This window comes from Oncorhynchus tshawytscha, linkage group LG04 (genome assembly GCF_018296145.1).
Source record: "Oncorhynchus tshawytscha isolate Ot180627B linkage group LG04, Otsh_v2.0, whole genome shotgun sequence".
Classification (NCBI taxonomy): domain Eukaryota; kingdom Metazoa; phylum Chordata; class Actinopteri; order Salmoniformes; family Salmonidae; genus Oncorhynchus; species Oncorhynchus tshawytscha.
Window position 1 is genome coordinate 75554240 of NC_056432.1, and position 20455 is coordinate 75574694.

Here is a 20455-nt window from a genome sequence, read left to right on the forward strand (position 1 = left end):
TCCACACCCCTCAGACAGATTACCCCCCCCCCCTTATAAACTGGGTGGTTTGAGCCCTGAATGCTGATTGGCTGAAAGCCGTGGTATACCAGACCATATACCATGCGTATGACACAACATTTATTTTTACTGCTCTAATTATCAAATAAAATTTTATTTGTCACATGTGCCGAATACAAGAGTCAACACCTTACAGTGAAATGCTTGCTTACAAGCCCTTAACCAACAATGCTTTAAGAAGTTAAGAAAAAATAAGTGTTAAGTAAAAAATACAAAATAAAAGTAACAAATAATTAAACAGCAGCAGTAAAATAACAATACCTAGGCTATATATATATATTTAACCGTTTATTTAACGGGACAAGTCAGTCAAGAACAAATTCTTATTTACAATGACGGCCTACCGGGGAACAGCAGGTTAACTGCCCTGTTCAGATTTTTACCTTGTCAGCTCAGGGATTCGATCTAGCAACCTTTCGGTTACTGGCTCAACGCTCTAACCACTAGACTACCTGCCCTCCCATATACAGGGAGTACCGGTACAGAGTCAATGTGCGGGGGCACTGGTTAGTCGAGGTAATTGAGGTAATATGAACATGTAGGTAGAGTTGAAGTGCCTGTGCATAGATTATAAACTGAGAGTAGCAGCAGCGTAAAATAGGGGTCTGGGTAGCCCTTTGATTAGCTGTTCAGGAGTCTTATGGTTGTTAATACCAATTACGTTGGTAACCAGTTTATAATAGCAATAAGGCACCTCGGGGGTTTGTGATATATGGCCAATATACCATGGCTATGGACCGTGTCCTAACACTCCGCGTTGTGGCGCGCATAAGAGCAGCCCTATTGTCCATATACCACACCCCCTCTGGCCTTATTGCTTAATTAGCCCATCCCCCAAGGCCCCGAACAGCCAGTAGAGCACAGAGTTGAGGGAACTCTCAAAGACAGCCAGGCCCGACAGAACAATCAGACAGTCAATCTGACTATTATGCCAACCTTCTTGCAGTGATTCACCTACAACAGGTGTTTTGTTATTCACCATACACACAGGCGGGTACAAAAGGACAGGCGTAATGTTATTTCACTAACCAGACAGAATGACAGGCAGGTACAGCGACAGTCACATCAGTCACATCTGTTCACTGGGATGTAGGACTCTGTTGTGTTTTTACGTGCTGGATGTGTCATGCTGACTGTCTTTGTAGATCCCTGGGCTCCAAAACATGCCTATTGTTATTCTTTTGTCAACAATAATAAACCTGTTATTATTAAAGGTGCGGTATGTAACTTGAACATAGAAGTGCTCTGACAGGTTCCTGTGTTGGCCGGTACTGTAGTTCAGTTCCAGTTCAGCGTGTGATTCGGCTCCAACCAGTCCTCCCAGTAATGCTCTTATGTAAGTGTGGTGGTCTTATCTGGCTCATGCTGTGGCCTGACACACACACACACACGTTTGTATAAACATACAGGCTCACGCTCACACACACAAGCTTAGTGGTCGCTCGGGCTCATGCCTGACACACACACTCAGGCTCAGTGGTTGCTCTTGCTCAGAACCAGCACGGGACGTAAGTGTGTTGACCTGACCGGTTCTGTGTTAGTGACATCATCAGCTTCTGTGTGCCGGTCACCTCCTGTGACCCTGTGGCTCCTCCCCCATGGTTGCGCTCAGCCAACCGGCAGCCAGCTCAGCAGGAACAGTAGGAACCATCTGGCCCGCTCAGTTTCCTCCTGGCAGGGGGAAGGATTAGCAGAGCGCACCACTCTCTATGCCTTCCCTGGCCCATATATGATGCTCTGTGATATGGGCTGCATGTCAAAATTCTATATTAGCTTCCTCTCCTCTCCTGTGATATGGGCTGCATGTCAATAGTTTACATTGGCTTCCTCTCATCTTCTCTCTCCTTCCTCACTGAATGAAAAAGACCTGTGTTCAGAATCAGATCAGTGCAGATCAAGAAGAGGGGACAAGATGAGGAAACCACTTTAGAGGAGATGACTAGAGGAAAGTAACAGTAACAGACAATTGACAATTTCACACACATCCCATAGTTGGAGCTGAGTAGAGTCCCCTTGCTGGGTCAGATTACTCTTGGCCAACAACAACACACCTCCCTCCAAAAGTCAGCCAACAGCTTTACTGTTCTAAACATGGCCGCCCACCACCACGCATGGTTGCCTTCTCTCACTCACATGCTGTTGCTATATCTGAGATGAACTCCCACATGGTTAGTCAGCTTGCTGCTTGTTCTGTTGCTTTATTTTAGTAACAAGGTCAACTCCTAACCAGTTGATTGGTTTGCCTGTGCTGTGCCCCTGTTTAAAGGCATCTGGAAAGAGAGCTGTCTATTGACACAATATGTAGGTTTGAATACATTGTGGAGCATAGACAACTATCAGTAACCTCTGGCCTGTATCTAACTCTGGCCTCTACAGAATAACCAGCAACAGAGGAATTGGTTAAAGCACAACTAGTTTGGCAAGTGGCCGCCAGTCTAGATAGATATCAATCAAAAGTTTTTATAGAGCCCTTTTTACAACAGCAGTTGTCACAAAGTGCTTATACAGAAACCGAGCCGAATGCCCCAGAGAGCAAGCAATGCGGATGTAGAGGCACGGTGGCTAGGAAAAACTATCTAGAAAGGCAGAAACCAGGCTCTAACGGGTGTCCAGTCCTCTTCTGGCTGTGCCGGGTGGAGATTCTAGGAGTGCATGGCCATTAAGGCGAGATCGTTCTTCAAGATGTTTCCAACGTTCATAGAAGACCAGCAGGGTCAAATAATAATCACAATGGTTATAGAGGGTGCAAGAGGTCAACAACTCGGGAGTTAATGTCAGTTGGCTTTTCATAGCCAGATAGATAGATCGACATGTCAGAGTTGTCAGTCATTTGACCTCTATCTATTGCAGAGAAGAACCACCCATGACCTGGCTAGGTCAGTCAGTCCGACAGAGGTATATTAGGCCATGGCTGGCCAGCTCCAATTCAGTTCAGCACTTTAAAAAGTCTGACTGCCACACTTTCCATGGCCTTTGGAGCATTGTTGACGTTGCTCAATTTGTCCTCTGTGTCAGAAATGTAATCTCCTGAGCACTGTAGGTCAGAGGGGTGTGTTTGTGGGTTCGCATATGCATGCGCACATTCAACCAAGGCCAGATAGACCCGGCTCAGCCAGCAGGAGAGAACGGCTGAGTGTGCAAAACACACACACACACAATCTGAATTCTCTAACATGTGGCTGTTTGCGGGGGGCTGTAAACTCCTCAAAACCGAGGTTAAAGGGCAGAGCACAGACTATCAGTCTACAGACTATAGAGTAAAGTGTAGTTGTGCTCAGAGTCCGCTGTTGAGGCCATAGTGGGTACACTGCGGCGAGTACTACCCTGCTGTCCTACCCTGTGCTGTGCCAGTTACGCAATCAGGATTAGTGGGACAAAGAGTGGGCTTCTGCAGAGAGAGAGCACTGGCTCTGGAGGCCTTTACACCCAGGCTAGTGAGGTCATGATCAGGGCTAGTCTGGTCAGGGTCACCTGTAATGGTAAACATCTAGGCCTTCAGAGCTGACCCCAGTCCACACAGGACCATGATTAAAAGCTTTAGCTAGGCTGAATGCTCTCGTTAGACTCGTCACTAGTGGTAGTGTTTTAAATTAGCAGTTGGGCTCAAGTAAAAGCTTAATCTGGTGTGTGTGTGTGAAAGCCCTTCTGTTGCAGCAGTTGGTAATGAGGGTTTGAGATGTGTGTGTCTGTTGGGCCTGGTGTGTATGAGAGGTGCAGACAATAGCAGCCGGAGCAGCTGAGTTCACAGCAGCAGAAAGAGAGAACTGTACCCAACCCTCTAAGCCAATCAGAAGGCATCTGTGTGTTGCTATGTGTGCTGTGAATCTGCCCCTTTGTGTAAAGAGGGGGGGGGGGGTAGATAAAGGGAACAAAGAGAGCTCTCAGGAAACTGTAAATTGAACATGGCTAAACTTCAAACTCTATTCTCTTTATTGTTCCTACATGTGATTTCAGGGCAGGCCAACTTCACATGGAACAGGCAACTGCATCTTTGTAACACTTTTCTGTTTGCTTGCTGCTACAGTGTAGGCTAGTTAGTGTTTTTGTAACTTAAATCAGGGCTCCTGTAGAGTGGGCTGGACTGCTGTCAGTTTCAATCACTGAGGCACAGATTAGGCCTCATGGAGAACAAAGAGTCTGTAAGAACACACAGACACAGTGACAGGCAGTCATGTCATAGATGAGTCACACACATGTGACTCACGTGCCACTGGAAACGCACACACACACACGCTCACACACAGACCCAACTCATTCCAGCACACAATGAATCCCCGTGACAGGACATTAACATGATCTGTGTGTTGCCAGGGCAACCTTTTGTCCCCATGCAAAATAGATGTGCACTATGACCAGAGGAGGAGAGGAACCTCAGGGCTGTCTGTGTTCGCTGGTGTGTGTTAAGGTGTGTTAGCTGGTGGTGTGTGTGTTTTCATTGCCGTTCATTTCGTTGCCGACCACTCCCAAAAAATATGATTACTTATTATTTTATGCATTTTTTTAATGCTAAAACGTTTTCAGTGAACTTAAAAGATTAAAGATATAAAGTTTGTAGAAAATATGAAGTTATATATTTTTATCTTTGAGAACTATCACCAAAATAAAAATGATTTATGTCATGGCATGGGGCTCCCTAATTTGAGTCACTCAGGTGGCATAAGCCATGGCAAAATTTGTAGAATTGCAGGAAATGACATTTAAAACAGAAGAAGTTGGTTTCTTCTGCCAAGAGGAGGCCTTTAAAGATGTTGGTAGGAGGCTGCACAATTGGCAACGCCCACTACGACGCCCCCATCCCTCCGCTAACTTGAAAACAATCCTAGGTGGAAACATATATGTAGTGGTATTTGTGTTACGGTGTTCACATGCTTCCCAGACGAACAGTTTGTAAAAGTTTGTGCATATAATATGACAACATTTTGTGATGTTTTTGTTCGTTTTTAACTTTTTTTCGGTTGTTCGGACATACATTTTTTTTCTAGAGGCAAACTGAAGTTCGGCGCCGAAGTCTACTCCCCTTCGTCAGGGATTGGTCAACAGTAGGGATTCTTCCATAAATCTTTGTTGATTTTTCAATGAGACTCGTTTTCATTGAGAATACTGTACCAAACATTTTAGTTAGATGTAAAACCATTACAATGAATGACACATTTCTAGAGTTATTTTAGATTCATTCTAACTATTTTGAGGATTTTGGGGTATGGTTAATGCTGGTTGGTGTTAGTGGGGGGTATGGTTAATGCTGGTTGGTGTTAGTGGGGGTATGGTTAATGCTGGTTGGTGTTAGTGGGGGTAAGGTTAATGCTGGTCTGTGTTAGTGGGGGTATGGTTAATGCTGGTCTGTGTTAGTGGGGGTATGGTTAATGCTGGTTGGTGTGAATGCTGGTTGGTGTTAATGGGGGTATGGTTAATGCTGGTTGGTGTTAATGCTGGTTGGTGGTTAATGCTGGTTGGTGTTAGTGGGGGTATGGTTAATGCTGGTTGGTGTTAGTGGGGGTATGGTTAATGCTGGTTGGTGTTAGTGGGGGTATGGTTAATGCTGGTTGGTGTTAGTGGGGGTATGGTTAATGCTGGTTGGTGTTAGTGGGGGTATGGTTAATGCTGGTTGGTGTTAGTGGGGGTATGGTTAATGCTGGTTGGTGTTAGTGGGGGTATGGTTAATGCTGGTTGGTGTTAGTGGGGGGGTTAATGCTATGGTTAATGCTGGTTGGTGTTAGTGGGGGTATGGTTAATGCTGGTCTGTGTTAGTGGGGTTTGGTTAATGCTGGTTGGTGTGAATGCTGGTTGGTGTTAGTAGGGGGTATGGTTAATGCTGGTTGGTGTTAGTGGGGGTATGGTTAATGCTGGTTGGTGTTAGTGGGGGTATGGTTAATGCTGGTTGGTGTTAGTGGGGGTATGGTTAATGCTGGTTGGTGTTAGTGGGGGTATGGTTAATGCTGGTTGGTGTTAGTAGGGGTATGGTTAATGCTGGTTGGTGTTAGTGGGGGTATGGTTAATGCTGGTTGGTGTTAGTGGGGGTATGGTTAATGCTGGTTGGTGTTAGTGGGGGGTATGGTTAATGCTGGTTGGTGTTAGTGGGAGTATGGTTAATGCTGGTTGGTGTTAGTGGGGTATGGTTAATGCTGGTTGGTGTTAGTGGGGGTATGGTTAATGCTGGTTGGTGTTAGTGGGGGCTGGTATGGTTAATGCTGGTTGGTGTTAGTGGGGGTATGGTTAATGCTGGTTGGTGTTAATGCTGGTTGGTGTTAGTGGGGGTATGGTTAATGCTGGTTGGTGTTAGTGGGGGTATGGTTAATGCTGGTTGGTGTTAGTGGGGGTATGGTTAATGCTGGTTGGTGTTAGTAGGGGTATGGTTAATGCTGGTTGGTGTTAGTGGGGGTATGGTTAATGCTGGTTGGTGTTAGTGGGGGTATGGTTAATGCTGGTTAGTGTTAGTGGGGGGTATGGTTAGTGTTGAGTAGTTGTAGTGTAGTTATATTTATCCCAGAGGGGCCTGCCCTGCTATAACGGTAATCAGATTTACCATGGAGAAGCTGTCTAATCTCACACTACTGCCTACCACAACTAATATATCCACTCACTGTGTGTTTAATGTTTCATTAATTAAATATGTATGTGTGTGTGTTGTGTGTGTGTACTAGGCCAGCTGATCAGTGGGCTCCGTTCCAGCTCCTCTCCATAGCAGTAGTTCTATTAATAAGACCTGCGTGCTGCTCTGCAGTCAGTCCGCTCTTTATAAACCTCTCCTCTTACATAATACACACTCGCTGTACACATTCACACACACTAAAAACAGAAAGCTGACACCAGAGCAGCCATGTCCCATATTTCTCTGGCCTATCCCACTGGAACAGCGGATCTCTCTTTCTTTCCCTCCTTATTCTCCCTCCTTTGTTTCCCTCTCTCTTTCCCTCCTTATTCTCCCTCCTTTGTTTCCCTCTCTCTTTCCCTCCTTATTCTCCCTCCTTTGTTTCCCTCTCTCTTTCCCCCCTTATTCTCACTCCTTTGTTTCCCTCTCTCTTTCCCTCCTTATTCTCCCTCCTTTGTTTCCCTCTCTCCTTCCCTCCTTATTCTCCCTCCTTTGTTTCCCTCTCTCTTTCCCTCCTTATTCTCCCTCCTTTGTTTCCCTCTCTCTTTCCCTCCTTATTCTCCCTCCTTTGTTTCCCTCTCTCTTTCCCTCCTGCCAGAGCTTTACATTTAGCCTACTCCACTTGGAGGGAGCAGAGGGTTAGCAGAGCAGATCACTGTATAGGAAGTCCTATAGGCTGCTCCTCTCCCTTCTCACTCTCACCTGTCCTATAGCCATTAGCCAGTCAAAGCTGGGTTTCTCTCCCCGACCCCCTCCCCAACTCCCTAAGTCTCAGCCTACAGCTGACTGCAGCCCCCTCCCCTGATCCATGTTCTCTGTGCTGTTTCTGTCTCGCTCCCACTCTGTGTCTGTGTTGACTGTTTTCTCTCCATGTGCAGAGAGCAGCTCTGAGCACGTGGGAGGAGTTCCCTGGAAGAATGTGTGTGACTGCCTGACACACACACAAACAAACACACACCCACAAATACACACACACACACACACACACACGGAGACAAACTAGACACACAGCGACCCCCAGAGCCAGCTGAGAGGCTCTTTGTTAGAGCTGGGTTGTAGGGAGGACAGGGCTCTGTTTGAACGTAAGCTCTCTGACTGTCAAGCTTGTGTTTCTGTTGCTCCACCCTAACCCAACCCTGACGGGACAGACACTACAGCAGAACACACGGTTCTTTTTCTGTCTGAGTGTTGTTCTGTGCTCAGCTGACGTGGAGATTCTAAAATGATCCCCAGAACAGGAATAGTGTTGTCCTTCCTCCCTTCCTGTCAGTGGTTAGTGGTTAGTCTGGGCCAGGGTGTTGTAGCATGTTGTCTCCTACTCTACAAGAGAACAGGAGCCTGCTGCCATTTGATTTGTCTGAGTTCCATGCCTTATCCCATTCTACACTGTCTATGATCTCTGAATGCGTGTTCTTGCTTGAAATGTGTACCTTGAAATGTATCCCGTCAGAATGTATCTGACCAGTGTTTTTCTTTTCCCCTTCTTCCAGATGTGGTGGCGGAAGAGTTCTTTGAGTACGATGCTGAGGACTTCCTGGTGTTCCTGACCCTGTTGATCACTGAGGGACGGACCCCAGAATGTTCTGTGAAGGGTCGCACAGAGGGGCTGCACTGCCCCCCTGCAAAGTCCGCCCTGCCGCCCCTACACAGGCACGAGTGCAGCGACAAACTGCCACAGGTAACGTCCACAAACATACACACACAGATTACACACACTTCCCCAGGTAACACACACACAAACACTGCTCCACCCAAGTGTAACACTGCCTCAGCTAACACACACACACACTTCTCCAGGTAACACACACACACACTTACCCTCCCCTGTCTGTGTGTGTTCAAGTGTGTGCAGGCGCGGCGTGTGCGCTCGGAGGTGTGTGTGTTGTGGAGGAACAGTATTCCCATCATGGTGGAGGTGATGCTGCTGCCAGACTGTTGCTATGGAGACGAGAGTCCTCCTAGTGACCCCATCAGTGACCCAGCGATCAAACAAGATGCTCTGCTACTGGAGCGATGGACTCTGCAGCCTGTACCACGACAGTATGTACACACACGCACACACACACACACACACACACCCTGCAGCCTGTACCACGACAGTATGTACACGCACACACACACACACACACACACACACACACACACACACACACACACACACACACACACACACACACACACACACCCCTGCAGCCCGTACTACGACAGTATGTACACACACACACACACACACATCCTGCAGCCTGTACCACAACAGTATGTACACACACACACACCCCTGCAGCCTGTACCACGACAGTATGTACACACACACACACACCCTGCAGCCTGTACCACGACAGTATGTACACACACACACACACCCTGCAGCCTGTACCACGACAGTATGTACACACACACACACCATGCAGCCTGTACCACGACAGTATGTACACACACACACCCTGCAGCCTGTACCACGACAGTATGTACACACACACACACCCTGCAGCCTGTACCACAACAGTATGTACACACACGCAGCCTGTACCACGACAGTATGTACACACACACACACACCCTGCAGCCTGTACCACGACAGTATGTACACACACACACACCCTGCAGCCTGTACCACAACAGTATGTACACACACGCAGCCTGTACCACGACAGTATGTACACACACGAACACACACACACACACACCTTGCAGCCTGTACCACAACAGTATGTACACACACACACACACACACACACACACACCACACACACACCCTGCAGCCTGTACCAGGACAGTATGCACACACACACCCTGCAGCCTGTACCACGACAGTATGCACACACACACCCTGCAGTCTGTACCACAACAGTATGCACACACACACCCTGCAGCCTGTACCACGACAGTATGTATTAGAGGTCGACCGATTAATTGGAATGGTCGATTAATTAGGGCCGATTTCATAACAATCGGAAATCGGTATGTATTTTTTACACCTTTATTTAACTAGGAAAGTCAGTTAAGAACACATTCTTATTTTCAATGACTAGGATCGGTGGGTTAACTGCCTTGTTCAGGGGCAGAACGACAGATTTTTACATTGTCAGTTCGGGGATTTGTTTTTGCAACCTTCCAGTTACTAGTCCAACGCTCGAACCACCTGCCTTACATTGCACTCCACGAGGAGCCTGCGTGGCAGGCTGACTACCTGTTACGCGAGGGCAGCAAGAAGCCAAGGTAGCTAGCTAGCATTAAACTTATCTTATAAAAAACAATCAATCTTAACATAATCACTAGTTATAACTACACATGGTTGATGATATTACTAATTTATCTAGCTTGTCCTGCGTTGCATATAATCGATGCTGGGTCTGTTAATTTCTCATTGAATCACAGCCAACTTCAACAAACGAGTGATGATTTAACAAGCGCAGGACACTGTCGTTGCACCAATGTACCTACCCATAAACATCAATGCCTTTCTTTAAAATCAATACACAATTATATATTTTTAAACCTGCACATTTAGTTAATATTGCCTGCTAACATGAATTTTTTATAACTAGGGAAATTGTCACTTCTCTTGCGTTCCGTGCAAGCAGTCAGGGTATATGCAGCAGTTTGGGCCGCCAGGCTCATTGCGAACTGTGTGAATGAAGTCCATTTACTCCTAACAAAGGCCGTAATTAATTTGCCAGAATTTGACATAATTATGACACAACATTGAAGGTTGTACAATGTAACAGCAATATTTAGACTTAGGGATGCCATCCGTTAGATAAAATACGGAACGGTTCTGTATTTCACTGAAAGAATAAACGTTTTATTTTCGAAATAATAGTTCCCGGATTTGACCATATTAATGACCAAAGGCTCATATTTCTGTGTGTTATTATGTTATAATTATATTTGATATTTGATAGAGCAGTCTGACTGAGCAGCAGCAGGCTCGTAAGCATTCATTCAAACAGCACTTTCGTGCATTTGCCAGCAGCTCGTCGCAATGTTTCAAGCATTGCACTGTTTATGACTTCAAGCTTATCAACTCCCGAGATTAGGCTGGTGTAACCGATGTGAAATGGCTAGCTAGTTAGCGGGGTGCGCGCTAATAGTATTTCAAACGTCACTCGCTCTGAGACTTGGAGTGGTGGTTCCCCTTGCTCTGCATGGGTAATGCTGCTTCGATGGTGGCTGTTGCCGATGTGTTCCTGGTTCGAGCCTAGGTAGGGGCAGGGAGAGGGACGGAAGCTATACTGTTACACTGGCAATACTAAAGTGCCTATAAGAACATCCAGTAGTCAAAGGTAAATTAAATACAAATGGTACAGAGAGAAATAGTCCTATAATTCCTATGATAACCTCAACCTAAAATTTCTTACCTGGGAATATTGAAGACTTATGTTAAAAGGAACCGCCAGCTTTCATATGTTCTCATGTTCTGAGCAAGGAACTGAAACGTTAGCTTTCTTACATGGCACATAATGCACTTTAACTTTCTTCTCCAACACTTTGTTTTTGCATTATTTAAACCAAATTGAACATGTTTCATTATTTATTTGAGGCTAAATTGATTTGATTGATGTATTATATTAAGTTAAAATAAAAGTGTTAATTCAGTATTGTTGTAATTGTCATTATTACAAATAAATAAATACATATTTAAAAAAAAAAAAAAAGTCTGATTAATCGGTATCTGCTTTTTAGGTCCTCCAATAATCGGTATTGGCATTGAAAAATCATTATCGGTCGACCTCTAGTACACGCACACTGCAGCTTGTACCACGACAGTATGTACACACACACCCTGCAGCCTGTACCACGACAATATGTACACACACACACACACACACACACTGCAGCCTGTACCACGACAGTATGTACACACACACTGCAGCCTGTACCACGGCAGTATGTACACACACCCTGCAGCTTGTACCACGACAGTATGTACACACACCCTGCAGCTTGTACCACGACAATATGTACACACACTGCAGCATGTACCACGACAGTATGCACACACACACCCTGCAGCATGTACCACAACAGTATGTACACACGACACACACTTTTTGTCAGGACTAGGTTGAGCTAGTGGCACATGCAAAAACTGGAATATTCCACTTTGCCGCCGTATCAAACAGAAAACATTCAAAAGTTTGGGGTCACTTAGAAATGTCCTTGTTTTTGAAAGAAAAACACATTTTTTTGTCCATTAAAATAACATCAAGTTAATCAGAAATACAGTGTAGACATTGTTAATGTTGTAAATATGTTGTATGTTGTTAATGTTGTAAATTTTTTAAAATTGAATATCTACATAGGTGTACAGAGGCCCATTATCAGCAACCATCACTCCTGTGTTCCAATTGTGTTAGCTAATCCAAGTTTATCATTTTAAAAGGCTAATTGATCATTAGAAAATCATTTTGCAATTATATTAGCACAGCTGAAAACTGTTCTGATTAAAGAAGCAATAAAACTGTACTTCTTAAGACTAGATGAGTATCTCGAGCATCAGCATTTGTGGTTTCGATTACAGGCTCAAAATGGCCAGAAATAAGAACTTTCTTCTGAAACTCGTCAGTCTATACTTGTTCTGAGAAATCAAGGCTATTCGATGCGAGAAATGGCCAAGAAACTGAAGATCTGGTACAACGCTGTGTGGTACAATGCTGTGTACTACTCCCTTCACAGAACAGAGCAAACTGGCCCTAACCAGAATAGAATGAGGAGTTGGAGGACCCGGTGCACAACTGAGCAAGAGGACAAGTACATTAGAGTGTCTAGTTTGAGAAACGGACACCTCACAAGTCCTCAACTGGCAGCTTCATTAAATAGTACCTGCAAAACACCAGTCTCAACATCAAACAGTGAAGAGGCGACTACGGGATGCTGCCTTCTAGGCAAAGTTCCTCTGCCCAGTGTCTGTGTTTTTGCCCATCTTAATCTTTTCTTTTTATTGGCCAGTCTGAGATATATCTTTTTCTTTGCAACTCTGCCTAGAAGGCCAGCATCTCGGAGTCGCCTCTTCACTGTTGACGTTGAGACTGGTGTTTTGCACCAGGGCCTCCCACTCTTTCTATATTGTATATTTTTAAGACTGACCATGAAAACAATTGACATTGGCATCGTTGCTAATGCTAATTTCCTTAGCCATTGCTAGCTAAAGCAAATACCTGATTCTCTCTCCTCCCCCCTGTCTCTCTAGGAGCGGTGATAGGTTTATAGAGGAGAAGACTCTGCTGTTGGCTGTTCGTTCCTACGTCTTCTTCTCCCAGCTCAGTGCCTGGCTCAGTGCTTCTCACGGCATTGTACCCCGAAACATCTTGTATAGGTAATACACACACACCTTCCTTTACAGGTAACACACACAAGAATACACGAAGAACCTCTTAACGACTTCCCCATTGTTTTTCTATATTGTTACTGAATGTTGATCATAAAATACTTTCCAAAGTGAACTAAATAATTTGATGTGATCACAAGTTATAAGCCTGCGTGTTTCTGTCCCACAGGATCAGTGCAGCAGATGAAGAGTGTGTCTGTCAGTTCTCCCAGCCCCCAGCGGAGCACCTGTTCCCTGTCCCTAACGTGTCTCAGAGTGTTGCCCTGAGGCTCAGGGTCCAGTCACTCCCCCGTCAGCCCACCTACCCCACCCTGGCCTGTAGCATACACACCGGCCTGACCCTGGCCCCACTCTACAGCAAGACCCCCAGCCTTAAGCCCAACCTCAGCCCTAACCTCTACAGCAAGGCACCTAGCCTTAACCCAGGCCTGAACCCTAACCCGCCTCTGTACGAGAGGAGCCACAACTCTAAAGAGAGCCACAACAGAGCGGCTCTGCCTTTCTCTGGCCTCCCCTTCCCCAGTCCTCCCAGTCTCCCCCTGCCCAGTAAGAGAGACCCGGACCCCACAGACAGCCATGGTCATTCTAGCCAGAATGGATCAGACCTCCCCTGGGTCAATAAGGGGCAGACATCATCCCCCTACCACCTCCCCATCTCCCCACGGCCCTCCCCCCCGCCCCCACAGGAAGCTGTCCTCCACCCTGCCCCTCCCCCTGGGGGAAAGACTGTCAGGTGGCTCTATGCCCTCACCTCAGACCCCTCCGATGACATCACACACACCACCGAGGATTATGGGAAGGCCGTCAACGGGGCCGAGAGCTCCAAGGGGCGTGGCTCCGAAGCCCTCCGGGCCTTTAAGACTTATTCTTTAGCAGAGCCCCCGCGGTGCCCCTCCCCCAGACCCTCCTCTGAGACCAATCCTCTGATTGGCTCGCTGCTCCAGGAGAGACAGGAAGTCATCGCCCGCATCGCTCAGCGCCTCAACTTTTGCGACCCGACCGCCCCCCATCTCCCCCCTGCCCTCTTCACCCCAGACACCCCCACTAAGAACCCTGTCCGGAGCAGTTACCTTGGCAACACCACGCTCAGCAAGACCAAAGAGCCAGAGGGAGCTCCGCCTACTGAGGACACCCCACCCTCCTTTCGACACGCCCATTGGCGACGCAGCGGCTATTATCAGGGAGACGCTGTCCCCGAAATCTGTTGCCTGCCGCAGACTGAGACTCCCAGAGGACAGAGATGGAGAGACACTCAGAGACAGAGTCAGGGAGACACTGAGAGACCGGGAGACACAGAGAGACAGAGAGGCATTGAGAGACCGACAGCGAGAGAGAGACAGTAGTCTCTTGTCTCATGCTGTTCAGGACATTACCAGACTGATTCAGGACAGACTGTCTGTCCCCTCTCTGTCCTCAACACACAGCCGCAGCAGCAGCCCGCTACACAAACCACATACACACAGCACACACACGCTGTGCACTGACACACACACCACACACAGAGGCGGCAACAGTCATAGCAGTGGCCACTGCAACGGCTACACACCCAGCCATGACACACACACTCCCTCACACACACCTGCTAGCACAGACAGAGCTGGTGCTCCTCCAGAGACAGACGGTCCAATCAGAGCCCAGAACGGCTGTTCAACACTTGAAGACCCTCAGGTCAGCACCCGACTCCAAATCCTGCCCCAGTCTTCTCCTCTAGTCATCCCACGGCCTCTACCCCAGCCCCAGTCTTCTCCTCTAGTCATCCCACGGCCTCTACCCCAGCCCCAGCCCCAGCCCCAGTCTTCTCTTCTAGTCATCCCACGGCCTCTACCCCAGCCCCAGTCTCAGGCCTCTCCACTACTCAGCCCCAAGAGTCCCAGGGCCAAGACCCCAAAGAGTTTACACCCCAACCGCCCCCAAGAGGAGCCCAGACCCTCCTCTCCTAAAGATAACATCCTGAGAACCATCCAGACCCTGACAGTGACCCAGACCACCACCCTGACCCAGACCACTGCACAAACCTTGACCACCAAGCTCACCCACACCCAGACCACTGCTCTCATCCAGAACCACATGAAACCTCTGACTCAGTCTCACAACCAGACCCAGACAGTCTCTCGAACTCCACCCTCACGGACTCAGGGCAGCCCTCGAACCCAGCCCTCTAGTCTCCAGGATGAGAACCAGCCCCCCAGGTTCCAAGTCCTCCAGCCCCCCGGTCCTGCTACCACACCCCCTGGCACAGAGCCCAACACTGTCCTGGTGAGTGTCCCTATAGACAAGCACACCTGATTAGAAAATCACCTCACACTGCAGTACATGTTGAATATCATCCATGTGGCTTGTTTTGTCCAACACAAAGAAACTTCAATTTAACAACCTGCCTATGCGAAAGAGGATATTACCACTTTTGGAAAATGATTAACAGTACCATGAGATTTTGAGAAAGGATCTTTGACATAGTGTATTTGGCATTTGTCTAAAATGGTTGTTGAGAATTGCTGTATTAAAGCCAGTGTGTTTTTTTTCTTCCCCGTAGCGTTCTCCCTCGCCCCTGAGACCGTGTAACAGTCGGAGGAAACACAACCGTCACTCTCTGGACTCCACCCTCACCAAGGCCTTCCACCCCTGTACCGGCCTGCCCCTGCTCTCCAGCCCTGTAAGACACACACACACACACACACACACTGTCAGTCAGGGTGTGGAGCCACATGACTCATCTTCTCCTCAATAGTATGAATACTCTGACTAAACTCCTGTTGATGCTGACTAGGTTGTTCATAACAATGGAATAATTTTAAAGTTGTGTGTGTGTTTCATGTGGTGCTTGTTGTTGTTGTTATTATTATTAAATACTTGTGTGTGCTGTCATGCTATAGTGTTTAAATTGTTTTTTTTATGTATATGTTGCCAATAAAGTTTTGTGTACAGTTGTGTGTGTTGTATTATTAAATGTGTGTGTTGTCTCTCTCAGGTTCCTCAGAGGAGAACTCAGACTGGTTACTTTGACCTGGACTCTTCTCTGACCAGCTGTAAAGGACTGCCCTGGACCGCAGGGAAGAGGTACTGATCTCTAACTCACACACACATCATACACACATTTAGACTGAGATATGTTCCGGGTAGCCCCAAACAACAACATTGACGTACGAATACGCTGACTCGGTGAGCTAGTTTATTAAATCAAATCAAATCAAATTTTATTTGTCACATGCAGATGTTAATGCGAGTGTAGCAAAATGCTTGTGCTTCTAGTTCCGACAATGCAGTAATAACCAACAAATAATCTAACAATTCCAAAACTACTGTCTTATACACACAAGTGTAAGGGGATAAAGAATATGTACATAAAGATATATGAATGAGTGATGGTACAGAGCGGCATAGGCAAGATGCAGTAGATGGTATCGAGTACAGTATATACATATGAGATGAGTATGTAAACAAAGTGGCATAGTTAAAGTGGCTAGTGATACATGTATTACATAAAGATGCAGTAGATGATATAGAGTACAGTATATACGTATACATATGAGATTAATAATGTAGGGTATGTAAACATTATATTAGGTAGCATTGTTTAAAGTGGCTAGTGATATATTTTACATAATTTCCCATCAATTCCCATTATTAAAGTGGCTGGAGTTGAGTCAGTGTGTTGGCAGCAGCCACTCAATGTTAGTGGTGGCTGTTGTAACAGTCTGATGGCCTTGAGATAGAAGCTGTTTTTCAGTCTCTCGGTCCCAGCTTTGATGCACCTGTACTGACCTCGCCTTCTGGATTATAGCGGGGTGAACAGGCAGTGGCTCGGGTGGTTGTTGTCCTTGATGATCTTTATGGCCTTCCTGTAACATCGGGTGGTGTAGGTGTCCTGGAGGGCAGGTAGTTTGCCCCCGGTGATGCGTTGTGCAGACCTCACTACCCTCTGGAGAGCCTTACGGTTGTGGGTGGAGCAGTTGCCGTACCAGGCGGTGATACAGCCCGCCAGGATGCTCTCGATTGTGCATCTGTAGAAGTTTGTGAGTGCTTTTGGTGACAAGCCAAATTTCTTCAGCCTCCTGAGGTTAAAGAGGCGCTGCTGCACCTTCTTCACGATGCTGTCTGTGTGGGTGGACCAATTCAGTTTGTCTGTGATGTGTATGCCGAGGAACTTAAAACTTGCTACCCTCTCCACTACTGTTCCATCAATGTGGATAGGGGGGTGTTCCCTCTGCTGTTTCCTGAAGTCCACAATCATCTCCTTAGTTTTGTTGACATTGAGTGTGAGGTTATTTTCCTGACACCACACTCCGAGGGCCCTCACCTCCTACCTGTAGGCCGTCTCGTCGTTGTTGGTAATCAAGCCTACCACTGTTGTGTCGTCCGCAAACTTGATGATTGAGTTGGAGGCGTGCGTGGCCACGCAGTCGTGGGTAAACGGGGAGTACAGGAGAGGGCTCAGAACGCACCCTTGTGGGGCCCCAGTGTTGAGGATCAGCGGGGTGGAGATGTTGTTGCCTACCCTCACCACCTGGGGGCGGCCCGTCAGGAAGTCCAGTACCCAGTTGCACAGGGTGGGGTCGAGACCCAGGGTCTCGAGCTTGATGACGAGCTTGGAGGGTACTATGGTGTTAAATGCCGAGCTGTAGTCGATGAACAGCATTCTCACATAGGTATTCCTCTTGTCCAGATGGGTTAGGGCAGTGTGGTTGAGATTGCATCGTCTGTGGACCTATTTGGGCGGTAAGCAAATTGGAGTGGGTCTAGGGTGTCAGGTAGGGTGGAGGTGATATGGTGCTTGACTAGTCTCTCAAAGCACTTCATGATGACGGAAGTGAGTGCTACGGGGCGGGGCGGTAGTCATTTAGCTCAGTTACCTTAGCTTTCTTGGGAACAGGAACAATGGTGGCCCTCTTGATGCATGTGGGAACAGCAGACTGGGATAGGGATTGATTGAATATGTCCGTAAACACACCAGCCAGCTGGTCTGCGCATGCTCTGAGGGCGCGGCTGGGGATGCCGTCTGGGCCTGCAGCCTTTCGAGGGTTAACACGTTTAAATGTTTTACTCACCTCGGCTGCAGTGAAGGAGAGGCCGCATGTTTTGGTTGCAGGCCGTGTCAGTGGCACTGTATTGTCCTCAAAGTGGGCAAAAAAGTTATTTAGTCTGCCTGGGAGCAAGACATCCTGGTCCGTGACAGGGCTGGTTTTCTTTTTGTAATCCGTGATTGACAGTAGACCCTGCCACATACCTCTTGTGTCTGAGCCGTTGAAATTGAGATTCTACTTTGTCTCTATACTGACGCTTAGCTTGTTTGATTGCCTTGCGGAGGGAATAGCTACACTGTTTGTATTCGGTCATGTTTCCGGTCACCTTGCCCTGATTAAAAGCAGTGGTTTGCGCTTTCAGTTTCACGCGAATGCTGCCATCAATCCACGGTTTCTGGTTTGGGAATGTTTTAATCGTTGCTATGGGAACGACATTTTCAACGCACGTTCTAATGAACTCGCACACCGAATCAGCGTATTCGTCAATGTTGTCTGACGCAATACGAAACATATCCCAGTCCACGTGATGGAAGCAGTCTTGGAGTGTGGAATCAGATTGGTCGGACCAGCGTTGAACAGACCTCAGCGTGGGAGCTTCTAGTTTTAGTTTCTGTCTGTAGGCAGGGATCAACAAAATGGAGTCGTGGTCAGCTTTTCCGAAAGGAGGGCGGGGGAGGGCCTTATATGCGTCGCAGAAGTTAGAATAGCAGTGATCCAAGGTTTTGCCAGCCCTGGTTGCGCAATCGATATGCTGATACAATTTGGGGAGTCTTGTTTTCAGATTAGCCTTGTTAAAATCCCCAGCTACAATGAATGCAGCCTGAGGATGTATGGATTCCAGTTTGCAAAGAGTCAAATAAAGTTCGTTCAGAGCCATCGATGTGTCTGCTTGGGGGGAATATATACGGCTATGATTATAATTGAAGAGAATTCCCTTGGTAGATAATGCGGTCGACATTTGATTGTGAGGAATTCTAAATCAGGTGAACAGAAGGACTTGAGTTCCTGTATGCTTTTGTGACCACACCACGTCTCGTTAGTCATAAGGCATTCGCCCCCGCCCCTCTTCTTACCAGAAAGATGTTTGTTTCTGTCGGCGTGATGCGTGGAGAAACCAGCTGGCTACTCCGATAGCGTCTCTCCAGTGAGCCATGTTTCCGTGAAGCAAAGAACGTTACAGTCTCTGATGTCCCTCTGGAATGCTACCCTAGCTCGGATTTCATCAACCTTGTTGTCAAGAGACTGGACATTGGCGAGAAGTATACTGGGGAGTGGTGCACGATGTGCCCGTCTCCGGAGTCTGACCAGAAGACCGCTACGTTTCCCTCTTTTACGAAGTCGTTTTTTTGGGTCGCCGGCTGGGATCCATTCCGTTGTGTTGGGTGAAAGGCAGAACACAGGATTCGCTTCGCGAAAGTCATATTCTTGGTCGTACTGATGGTGAGTTGACGCTGCTCTTATATTCAGTAGTTCTTCTCGACTGTATGTAATGAAACCTAAGATGACCTGGGGTACCAATGTAAGAAATAACACGTAAAAAAAACAAAAAACTGCATAGTTTCCTAGGAACGCGAAGCGAGGCGGCCATCTCTGTCGGCGCCGGAAGTATAGCAAGTGCATCGGTGATGTTGTACCCACTGTGACTATTAAAACCTTCCCTAACCAGAAACCGTGGATTGATGGCAGCATTCGCACAAAACTAAAAGCGACTGGAAACATCACAATACAAACAGTGTAGCTATTCCTTCCGCAAGGCAATCAAACAAACAAGCAAAGCGTCAGTATAGAGACAGTAGAGTCGCAATTCAACGGCTCAGAAACAAGACGTATGTGGCAGGGTCTACAGTCAGTCACGGATTACAAAAAGAAAACCAGCCCCGTCGCGGACAACGACGTCTTGTGCCCAGACAAATTAAACAACTTATTTTCTCGCTTTGAGGACAATACAGTGAGTAAAACAGGCCAACGTGAGTAAAACATTTAAACGTGTTAACCCTCGCAAGGCTGCAGGCCCAGACGGCATCCCTAGCCACTTCCACCGAGCATGCGCAGACCAGCTGGCTGATGTGTTTACGGACTAGTCAAGAATCATATCACGTCCACTCTAACTGATACCCTAGATACACTCCAATTTGCTTACGTCCCCAATAGGTCCACTGACGACGCAATCGCCATCACACTGCACACTGCCCTATCCTATCTGGACAAGAGGAATACCTATGTAAGAATGCTGTTCATTGACTACAGCTCAGTATTCAACACCATAGTACCCTCCGAACTCGTCATTAAGCTCGAGACCTTGGGTCTCGACCCCGCCCTGTACACCTGGGTCCTGGACTTTCTGACGGGCCGCCCCCAGGTGGTGAGGGTAGGAAACAACATCTCCACCCCGCTGATCCTTAACACTGGGGCTCCACGAGGGTGCGTTCTCAGCCCTCTCCTATTCACCCATGA

The 20455-nt window shown here is 47.2% G+C and overlaps 1 protein-coding gene across 1 annotated transcript in view; it reads left to right on the forward strand.

The window, feature by feature from the left end:
• LOC112237320 (protein FAM214A) overlaps nt 1–20455 on the forward strand; it is a 30969-nt gene that overhangs the window by 4355 nt on the left and 6159 nt on the right. Inside the window, 7 exon segments of the mRNA XM_042321236.1 lie at nt 8140–8327; nt 8493–8689; nt 12843–12968; nt 13150–14287; nt 14289–15236; nt 15514–15633; nt 15949–16037. Of these exon segments, the coding sequence (XP_042177170.1) occupies nt 8140–8327; nt 8493–8689; nt 12843–12968; nt 13150–14287; nt 14289–15236; nt 15514–15633; nt 15949–16037 (2806 nt within the window).